The 10,689-nt window shown below is 39.9% G+C and overlaps 2 protein-coding genes and 3 non-coding genes across 5 annotated transcripts; 3 read left to right on the forward strand and 2 right to left on the reverse strand.

Annotated features, from left to right (window-relative positions):
• Positions 1–4,384: 4,384 nt before the first annotated feature.
• trnar-ucg (transfer RNA arginine (anticodon UCG)) lies at positions 4,385–4,457 on the forward strand. The gene has a single exon. It is a non-coding gene; the product is annotated as a tRNA-Arg (tRNA).
• Positions 4,458–4,823: 366 nt separating this feature from the next.
• trnam-cau (transfer RNA methionine (anticodon CAU)) lies at positions 4,824–4,895 on the forward strand. The gene has a single exon. It is a non-coding gene; the product is annotated as a tRNA-Met (tRNA).
• Positions 4,896–4,939: 44 nt separating this feature from the next.
• Positions 4,940–6,540, reverse strand: mrpl58 (mitochondrial ribosomal protein L58). Its single transcript, XM_003438661.5, has 6 exons — positions 6,320–6,540; positions 6,084–6,108; positions 5,932–5,991; positions 5,744–5,826; positions 5,392–5,561; positions 4,940–5,313 (listed from the first exon to the last, which is right to left on the reverse strand). Exons 1-6 carry the CDS (start codon positions 6,479–6,481, stop codon positions 5,229–5,231), a joined length of 585 nt encoding a protein of 194 aa, XP_003438709.1. The 5' UTR covers positions 6,482–6,540; the 3' UTR covers positions 4,940–5,228.
• Positions 6,541–6,694: 154 nt separating this feature from the next.
• Positions 6,695–6,766, reverse strand: trnaq-cug (transfer RNA glutamine (anticodon CUG)). The gene has a single exon. It is a non-coding gene; the product is annotated as a tRNA-Gln (tRNA).
• Positions 6,767–6,797: 31 nt separating this feature from the next.
• LOC100690704 (uncharacterized) lies at positions 6,798–9,306 on the forward strand. Its single transcript, XM_003438506.5, has 3 exons — positions 6,798–7,198; positions 8,259–8,347; positions 8,446–9,306. The coding sequence occupies exons 1-3, from the start codon at positions 7,190–7,192 to the stop codon at positions 9,176–9,178; spliced, it is 831 nt and encodes a 276-aa protein (XP_003438554.1). The 5' UTR covers positions 6,798–7,189; the 3' UTR covers positions 9,179–9,306.
• Positions 9,307–10,689: the final 1,383 nt, after the last annotated feature.

Here is a 10,689-nt window from a genome sequence, read left to right on the forward strand (position 1 = left end):
ACTTTGAAGTCCGAACTTTCAATCTGGGCTGAAACAGAGACTCAGCGTGGCTGCAGCTTGTTGCTATGTCAGCTTAACATAGTCATGTGATTTGGAGGTGCACAGTGTCCGTGGACCACAGAGGGTTAATAACACTCACCTTGCTTCCATTTCCAGAGTGTAACATCCAATCACCTGTGTAAAATCCGAAATTCCCATGGTGTTGTTCAAAATGTGCTCTGGCACAATCATAAGCATCACTTGCTACTGAAAACAAGAAAAAAGCCGGTCCTGCTATGGGCTGAACCATTTGTTACTGGTGGAGGGGGGGACACTATCCAATATATTCAGTTTTAGCATTTATATTCACTGTTGACTGTAACTACGCTCAAACTGTTAATGCTATTTTAATAAACAACACTGTCATATGCAAAACTGGGGTGGCACTTGGGGTGGCAAGGGATCATTTTAGGGTGGCACTTGCCACCCCATGCCACCCTTCTAGATCCGCCCCTGAAAGTACCAGATCGTGGATACGTCAAGGCCTGGAAACAACTTGGTGTTCATATTCATATTAATATTCTTATTCTACTATGACAAAAAGTACAAGTGTTCATTTAAGGAAATAAACAGAGCAGTAAGAGATGTTTTTCAAAAATTGTTTTCTTTATTTTGATTTGCCGCTAATTAAATTTTTTATTTGTAATTTTTGTAGTGCTCCCTACTATGTGAACCCCTCACCTGAAGTTTTATGTTTTTTAGTTCAAGCCAATTAAATTCTAAACTATCAACCCCAACAATCAAATGATCCCCTTTAATAGCAAGCACTGGGCAACGGTGGAAAGGAAAAACTCCCTTTGAAAAGGAAGAAACCTTTGACAGAACCAGGCTAAGAAAGGGGCAGCCATCTGTCATGACTGGTTGGGGGGTGAGGGGCAGAGGAAAAGAAAAATGAGAGCACACGTTAGCTATATGTTGCTCATGTTGCTAAAAATGAACAACGTATGGTTTTCTGGACTGTGAAAGAAATTCCTCAAGTCAGTTTTCAGTGACGTGACTGAAGACTTTTCTGGATGGCCGAGTGGATGCTTGTCAGAAACAGTTCATTTCCTTTCTTGGTTAAATGAACTCCGTCGGGTAAAAAAGTTGAGCTGTTGACAAACCTCAAGCACGGATGCTCAATAATCACTCCAGCAAAGCGGTCGACAGCCTTTCTAATGCTGGCATTCACAATCTCCCTGTCCTTATTGATTTTGCCTGGATTTCCATATCTCCACACTTGACGATTGTTGATGGATGAATATGCAATTGCCATTGAGGGGAACCCTGCGTGCAGTTGCATCAATTCCTTCTCAATGACAGAAGAAAGTTTATAAGCAGAAAAGAGTCCCAAATCATTGCCCCCAGCATGGATTACCAGTATGTCAGGTGGGCTCTGTCTGGATAGCTCCTCATAAAAACAAGGAAGGACTCCCCTCCAGCGCATTCCTTCTTTGCCAAACCACTGGACTTTGGCATTAAGTCCGAAATTTTCTCCGAAAATCTCTTTTGCTTCACTCTCGGCTCGTCTGATGTAGCTGGACCCAATGATCCACACGTTTGTTTCTCTCTGGTCTTCTGGCCTCTTGTTGTCTTTCGGTGTGTTTTCAGAGGTTTTGGTATCACTCAAGGCCGTATCGTTTGTTTTCTGACCTGGGGATTGTATAGTCCTGGACCAGGGACGTTTTTGGATGCTCTGTGTCACTGCTGTTTCTTCTGGCCTCTTGTTGTCTTTTAGTGTGTTTTCAGAGGTTTTTGTATCACTCAAGGCCAAATTCTTTGTTTTCTGACCTGGGAGTCGGATAGTCCTGGACCAGGGACATTTTTGGATGCTCTGTGTCACTGCTGTTTCTTTTTTCTCAGTGTCTATTCTCATCCTCTTTCTCTCTGGAGAGTAGCTCTCAGAGTTGTTTTTGCTGCCTTTTGAAATCTGACTGTATTGTCTTTTCAACACATTTTTTCCTTCACAGTTAAGTCTTTCTTTCCTTGGTGGAGAGCAGTTGTCATCACTTCTCCTGCAATTCTGTGCAGCATAATCCGGGCCTTGCTTTCTCTTGAGTGGAAGCTGGACAAGTGCGTTTGTTTCCTGAACTTGGAATTGGATCATGCTGGACGAAGAACTTTGTTGGATGCTCTGAGTCACTGCTGTTTCTTTTTTCTCAGTGTCTATTCTCATCCTCTTTCTCTCTGGAGAGTAGCTCTCAGAGTTGTTTTTGCTGCCTTTTGAAATCTGACTGTATTGTCTTTTCAACACATTTTTTCCTTCACAGTTAAGTCTTTCTTTCCTTGGTGGAGAGCAGCTGTCAGCACTTCTCCTGCAATTCTGTGCAGCATAATCCGGGCCTTGCTTTCTCTTGAGTGGAAGCTGGACAAGTGCGTTTGTTTCCTGAACTTGGAATTGGATCATGCTGGACGAAGAACTTTGTTGGATGCTCTGAGTCACTGCTGTTTCTTTTTTCTCAGTGTCTATTCTCATCTTCTTTCTCTCTGGAGAGTAGCTCTCAGAGTTGTTTTTGCTGCCTTTTGAAATCTGACTGTATTGTCTTTTCAACACATTTTTTCCTTCACAGTTAAGTCTTTCTTTCCTTGGTGGAGAGCAGCTGTCAGCACTTCTCCTGCAATTCTGTGCAGCATAATCCGGGCCTTGCTTTCTCTTGAGTGGAAGCTGGACAAGTGCGTTTGTTTCCTGAACTTGGAATTGGATCATGCTGGACGAAGAACTTTGTTGGATGCTCTGAGTCACTGCTGTTTCTTTTTTCTCAGTGTCTATTCTCATCTTCTTTCTCTCTGGAGAGTAGCTCTCAGAGTTGTTTTTGCTGCCTTTTGAAATCTGACTGTATTGTCTTTTCAACACATTTTTTCCTTCACAGTTAAGTCTTTCAGCACTTCTCCTGCAATTCTGTGCAGCATAATCCGGGCCTTGCTTCCTGTTGAGTGGAAGCTGGAAATGAGTTTCTTCAGAATTTGGCTCCGGATTTTGGTGGTCCACTGTAGCAGAGCCAGCGTAAGCTTGTTGATTTTTGCCATGATTACTCTGAGACATGTTGGAGTGTTGATAAAGCGACTGTGTAAAGATTCAACTGTTTTAAAATGTTTCTCAGGTGTACCTTTGAATGCTGCAATCTTGAGTGTTGCAAATAAATTGACTAAAAGTTTGGGATCCCTACCCCTATTTAGGGATTCACAGATCAAAGGCATATGAAATGCCTTTGATCTTCATGATGATGTATAAGGCATATAAAATGCCTTTGATCATCATGATGATGTCATGACATAATGTAACAGTAACATTCTTTTTTTTTTTTTTTAAATTTGGTGCTATTATATATACTGATGTTGCAAAAGACAGAAAACATGCTGTTGTTTGCATACATTTAATAATGACCTCTGCACAGGAGCTGAAGCATTGTCCTGCCTGTTGCTCTTACAGTACTTGCAATAAAAATACAATAACGGTAATTAGTGACTGAGCAGCCCAGTGCTTTTCTCTTGATTTCTTTAGTCAGGGTAAATTCATTCACCTGCACGGCTTAGCTAAACGAACTGTACAAAACAAGTATCCCCGACAGCCGAGTGCTCAGCTAGCTGCGTCTCAGGACGTAGCTAGCGACAGTAGTTATGGATTAGCTTACAGATACATTTAACTTACCCAAAAAGTGCGGCGGGGCCTGGGGTCCGTCCGTCGGTTAGTCCGGTTTACTGAAAAACACCTCAGAATGTCAGTTTAAAACAGTCGGTCGTGGTTTTGTACGCTGGACCTCCTCTCAGCGTCCCCGCTCCATCGGCCAATCCCCTAAAATCGCCCCTGGGGGTGACGGCTGGTAAGAGGAAGGTCAGGTTATCCCCTGCCCAGAGAATTGACTGCACAAACCAGATACGGGCAGGGATGTTAAACTCATTTTGCATTGTGGGGATACAAGTCAGATATATAAAGTGCAGGTATTTGTTTAAAAATATAGGGTGCAAAAGTGAAAAGTTGTTCGAAAAATAACTACTCAAGTAAAGTATCTGAAAAGTTAACGAAGAATGTCAAAAGTAACGAAGTATTTGTACTTTGGCACAGAGGTGGGAAGCACCAAAGGTTTTTAAAGTGACTTTAGCTGATGTATTATTGGAGTAGTAAAAAACCACAAGACTTCAGCACATTTTGTGAGTACAGGGAAAGTTTTCTCATCAACAGCTACTGTACTTGGACGGCTTGATTTGTTGGGACAATGCCTGAAGAATAAAACGCTGTTGTTTTACAAGGTATGCCGTCATTTGTGTTGTAATAGAGGTTGAGATAGTGGTAGAAAGTAAAGTACCAAAATTGTATAGTTATATATTTAGGTATTTGGATATACTTGGGTTCTTCGTCTATCAATCTGACCGCGTGGCCTAATGGATAAGGCGTCTGACTTCGGATCAGAAGATTGAGGGTTCGAGTCCCTTCGTGGTCGACTTTTGCTTACGTCGCAGCCGCCAAATTCGCTTTCGATTCAGTTGCTTTTTAGACAGCTAACCTAACCACCAAACGATAGCAGTTTTTTGGAATGTTTGTATCCTTGAGTCAAGTTTAAACTTAAAAGCAAAACGAAATGAAGATGTTGTGTATGTGAAACGGAACTCCTACTGAAGCTAATAATGATTGATGGTATCCGTCCAAGCGAACGCGAACGTTATGGTTATTTAACTTACTAGCGAAAACGATTATTCTTTAAGATTAAGACACTAATGTTACAAAAACTCATCAGTCAGTTCTGGCAACAACAAACACGTACAACATTGAGTTAAATACAGAAATAATCACTCCCTTCACCGTTGGCAGCAGAGTGGCGCAGCGGAAGCGTGCTGGGCCCATAACCCAGAGGTCGATGGATCGAAACCATCCTCTGCTAGGTTTTTTTTTTTTTTTTTTTCAGGAAAGAATAACCCTTGGCTCTTCTCTCTTCAACAAAGTGCTGTTTATTATTAGTATAAGCGTCATTTTATACGTATGTCGTTGAAGCTAGTGTGTTAAAGTAGCATTTTTAGTTAAAAGTTGTCTTCACTTAAAACATTGTTGGTGTTTAGTATGAAACACTTTCAGTGTTTATTTTACAAAGAACAACAAGAAAAACAACAACAAAAACCCAATATGTACACCAACCACTTAATAAATAGTATAAAATCACAGGATTGATTATTATAGCCACTAAATCGCAGGAGGGAGAAGTATAACAGTCATCCACTTAGTCAAAATCCACACGTCTGTTCTGCTTGGTAGCTGAATGAATCTTCTTCTTTCTGAGGCGCTCCTTGTTCCTCTTTTCCAACCTGCACAACACATTTCAGGTCAAATTTAGCAATTTATAAAGTAGACCAACAACCAAATAACACCACTCTAAGCAGTACCTTGCTGCCCTGAGAGCGATGTCTTCAGCTGTTGGCTCATGGGGCTTCTCACTGGCTTCTGCTATGATGGCAGAGATCTTCTGTATGCAGTCAGAAAGGTTTCTCTGCTGACTCCTACTCAGCTCTGAGGTCACCAGCAGCTCCCCGGCCTTAGTGATTCGGGTTTTGTTCTGCACAGCAACATCAAAGTGAGGGGTCAAAGTAAGGGATGAAAATTAAAAAGGAAAAAAAAAAAAAATCTGCAAAGAGAATAACTGTATTTTCTGTTAACTGTGATGCAAGAGTAGAAATGAATGAAATTGACATCAACAAGTCAGACATATTTCTTAACTCACTGTATGTGAAAACAAACCTTTTCAAGGATTTTTTCCCGAACATCTTCTGGGATCCATTCTGCTGTTTGCACATGGAATCGGACTTCTGCTTTTGTGCTGACTGTGGATTGAAAATGGTAGACCATCTTATTAACATGCACTATGTTATGCACTAATTATGCACCAGAAAGCATTTATTTTTCATTTAAAATTAAACTGTGGTAACCTTTATTGACATGCTGACCCCCAGGACCGCTGCTTCTGCTGTAAGATATCGTCAAACGTTCTAATACATAACACAAGACCATATGGATTAATACATCGTATAAATGACATTTATATGTGATTCTTCTTGAAAATATATTTGTTTGTCCTTACCTACTGGAATGTGAACTTGGGTTTCCTGAAAAAAGTCAAAATAAAACCTGTGTTTCTCGTTGAATAGTTTAAGTTGTTGCCAAACTAAACACACCCTGGGATAATACACTACGTTCAATACGTCCAATAAGCTTTATTCGGAAACAGTAGGTAAACTAGTCCTTTTTTAAGGGACTTTTCTGAGGCATTCTTCCTACAACAAAAAGACAGAAACTGTTCGCGTTTATTTTACTGACCTGTGTGCCGGCTGTCTCTCGGGTCCCGTAACTAACACTCGACTGAAAGGTTTTGTTAGTGTGCCTCAGTACAACATTCCGTAATGTTACATGCTGCCTAATCACGTTTATTCCTACACAACGACAAAACACATAGGAACGTCGCGCAATGGAGGCCGCCATGTTGGAGTGACGTCTTTACGATGGTCGAAAGAACGTCGTGTAGCTGTTGCAGCGTCTCGTGACGGTAGCACATGTATGTGTCCTGGTATCTTCCACAGCAAACGTCGGGGTTTATTAGTAGTATTAAAGCTGTGTGTGTGCTAGTGAGATACTTGTTAATTTACATTTGGGTTTGGCTTACATGTTTGCAATCAGAAACATTAAGAAAAAGTCAGGTTCCACCGAGATTTGAACTCGGATCGCTGGATTCAGAGTCCAGAGTGCTAACCATTACACCATGGAACCACACGTGCGAGTGTCTATTTTTTATGTATTCAATTACGAGAACGAAAGATCACGCTACTATCTTCAGGTCATAAATTATCAATACAATATCAACTCACATGATGCAGAGGCCTGAGGTTGTTTAATGGCTCCACTAGCTGGCATTTTACCATGTCACCTGTTGCGACGAACAAATCCTGTTTTTCCCGCTTTTGTCTGAACTAGGTTCTGACATTAGGGTTCCGAGGTATCTGGAAGGCGACCCTGACCTTTTATAAATGACGCAAATGGAATAGAGCTCACTTTCTCACTGACCTTCGTTGTGGAAAGTACTTGGAGGAGACGGTTAGCTGGAAAAAGTGCAGATTGTGCAAAACTGACAGAAGGAGAAATTTACCTTTTGGACAAAGTGCTGAATTGCTCAAATTAAACGGCGCCTCTAAAATGAACAAGGTAAAAGATAAACACTTTGATTTATCGCACACATTTGAACCAAAACATAGGGCCACTCATATTTGCCTTTTGATAAAATCCTTTATAAGTGATTTTGAGATAAGGAGGGAACTTTTTTGGATATTTAGTATGTTTCCTCTGCTGCCTAAAGGTTAGATACCTGTAAACTTAAACTTAAATTCATTGTATCTCTAGGTTATTTGTTTAAACTGAATATGAACAACCCATGGTAATGTCAGGGTTGCTAGCTAGCAAACAACTACAGACATCTTGTTTGTATTAATGGCATTACCATGAAACGGTGCCTACATTTAAATTTAAAATGATACCTAAAAATGAAGAAGAACATAGAAATAGATATATGATGGATTTTGCTTCTCTTCATTTTAAATAATTATTCAAAAGTGGTTTTTACACGATCTTTTTGCGTATTTCTGTTATGATCTGTTATTTAATCTGGTAATATTGCAACTTCTGTTAACATCTGTTGTCTGCATAAATGCAAGACTCATCAGATCATCAGTCTGTTTGAGTAAAATGTACTTTTAACTCATCTCAAACAATAGAAACAGTAGAATATTTGCAAAAAAATAAACAAATGCCCCCATAGCAACGAAAGCTTTATTTAAAAGTTTTGGTTACTTTAAAAAATATATGTATATTGTCTATGTGATCTTATTGCATGGCTCTGTTAACATGATTTTAATGTAGTAATATATTTTTATATCTGTTATCTATATTTAATGTAAGATAGACTCATCATGTATCTTTAATCCATCTCAAAAACATTTGCCCGCATCAAAGGGGCCATAGTAACACTGACTTCTTACATGAAAGAATGAAAATAAAAAATGTAGTCTTTATTTATTTCTGCTATATAATCTCAGCACACGGTGTCACATGGGTTTATATGTGGTGTTTCAGTGCAGCCTGCTCCCAGATTTGGTGAGCAGCAGCATGAAGTCAGCGGCTGATTTTAAAGTGATGATTTAAAAGTGTAATAGTGAGAGCTTTTTCGAGATCTCTTGCTTGCTGAAATGTGGTTGTCTTTCTTTTCTAGATTCCCTCTGATGGAGCGGGAGGACTGGGGCCTGCTCAGTTGGACTCTGAAACAATCGCCACCCCACGCCTGCGAGATGTGTCACATGTGTAAGTCACAAGTCTAAAGTCATCAGTACACCCAGAAGTTGAAATTATGAGCATATACTTATTTGGTTTTCTTAATCATTTTTAATTGTTTATACTAGGCTGCAGATGTCTTTACCTGGATGTATCGAGCCAGAATTGGAAGACATCATTTGCCCTCCGTTACAGAGCTCAAACGTCTCAGATCGTCCAAATACACTTCTACAACCTTTTAATTGTGGTACGGCTTCTTCAGAGGAGCTGATAGAGGAGGAAAGGCTTTTCCTCAAGTTGTTTATCGAGCAGTTGGTGGCTCACATTGAGATAAAGACCCGCACACCAACAAGGAATGTGGACTTAAGTAAGTTAGAGGCACATGTGAGAGCGAGGACCCCTCTCGACTTACGATTTACTGACCCAAAAGCCTTTGACAAAGTGCTCATCCCCATTTACAAAGACCTTTGCAAGAAGTTTGGCTCCAAATACCTTCTGCTAGCTGCCCTGGACACTGGGGATGTTGCCTTTGAAGCAGCTGTTGCAGAAGGACTGACAACACGGCTTACAGCGTCTGCACAGAAACCTGACAACCTGTTGAAGAGGCTTTTCTCCAAGAGGTCATTCAAGTTTGCTCCGTTCAGAGATGTGAAACCATGTCACACTGATGAAAACAGCCAGAACGACAGAAAACTGGTTCCACCTTTGATGAACAGAAAGGGTGATGGTGTCCGGAAGAGGCTGTCCTCCATGGCTTCTGCTGTAAAAAAGAGAATTGGTGACAACTTTGTCACCAGTGAATGCCAAAGCCTGGATTTCTTTAATAGCAAGCCTCAATTTATGATTGTCCCCCTTCTCTAATATTTATCCTGAGAGATCTGAAGATGAGCTATTAAATTGGTCTTTTTTTAAGTATTGTTTATCTTGAAAGATTTAAAGAGGATTTGTTAATTTGGACTATTGTAATAAAACATTGAACATGGATCAGAGTAAGCTGTCAAGTTTTTTTTTTTGATCATCGATGGTTTCATCATATATTTATCTGAAGCTAAATGTACATCCAAAGACGTGCGTGCCAAGAATATTGTAGACAAACAACAAACTGCAGTGAGAATCATATGTAAGTAAGTATGGTATCTCTTGGGTGACATAAAAATATAGTAACAAAACCATAAACTGTGTAATAAAGATGGAAACAGCATTATGCATTTTGAAGCCTCAATGTGTGTATTTTGGTTATCACCAGCTCTTTTTCCCCTACATTTATTTATCTATTTTAGTTGATTTTAATTGGTAGCTCTGATTTAGGAATGAAGGACACTGCATGCTCATACATAAGAGTCACAAAATCACCATGCTCTAAAACGGGTAGGGAACGTTAGTCCTCGAGAGCCGGTGTCCTGCAGGTTTTAGATCTCACCCTGGGTCACCACACCTGAATCAAATGATCAATTCATTATCAGGCCTCTGGAGAACTTCAAGACATGTTGAGGAGCTAATTTAGTCATTTAAATCAGCTGTGTTGGATCAGGGACACATCTAAAACCTGCAGGACACCGGCTCTCGAGGCCTGGAGTTCCCTACCCCTGCTCTAAAACATGCCCAGTCTTTTTCATAATCAGTTTAACTCTTCATGAGGAACTAAATAAGAACTGTAACTAATGACTAAGACCATAAACTCCACAGGAGAGTGTTTATTGATTGATTGATTGACCCTATTATTGTAGGGTCTACCTTACAATATAAAGCACCTTGAGGCGACTGTTGTTGTGTGGCGCTATATAAATAAAATGAAGCCATACATTACACAAACACATAATCTTCGTCGCCCCCTGTGGCAACGTGGCAAAATGATAATTTACTCATCTAAAATCTGTCAGGGAGTCACTAATCCAAGAGATGGTGGGATAATGTTTCTGGCATTTCCCGTAGCTTCTTTCTCAGTAGGAGCAGCTATATTGTATAAAATGCTCTTGTGAAATCAAAGAAGGAAGCCCATTTGTACCATGCAGCCATTGCTAGAAGTGGTATCCAAATATTGGTAGAATCAATACCAACACTGGCATATGTATTGGATCGCTACTATGCGATAGGATCTATACTTAGATTCATACATACATCAGAAAGGAGACATGTCTGTGTAAATACTGGTCCTCTCAATAAGTCACACTTCAACATTAACTAATAATAAAGATAAAGTTTTATTTTTGTGATAGCTGTTGCTTTACAAGACTGATTACCTATTAACTATTCAGGCATTCAAATAATAATGAACAGTCATTAAAAACGTGTTTTGACAGGTTGATGATAATTTAGCTCATAAGTCATGTCATGCTGCTCTTAAGCTGCCTTTAAGTTAAAAGTATCTGTAT

Source organism: Oreochromis niloticus, linkage group LG8, assembly GCF_001858045.2.
Source record: "Oreochromis niloticus isolate F11D_XX linkage group LG8, O_niloticus_UMD_NMBU, whole genome shotgun sequence".
Lineage (NCBI taxonomy): Eukaryota > Metazoa > Chordata > Actinopteri > Cichliformes > Cichlidae > Oreochromis > Oreochromis niloticus.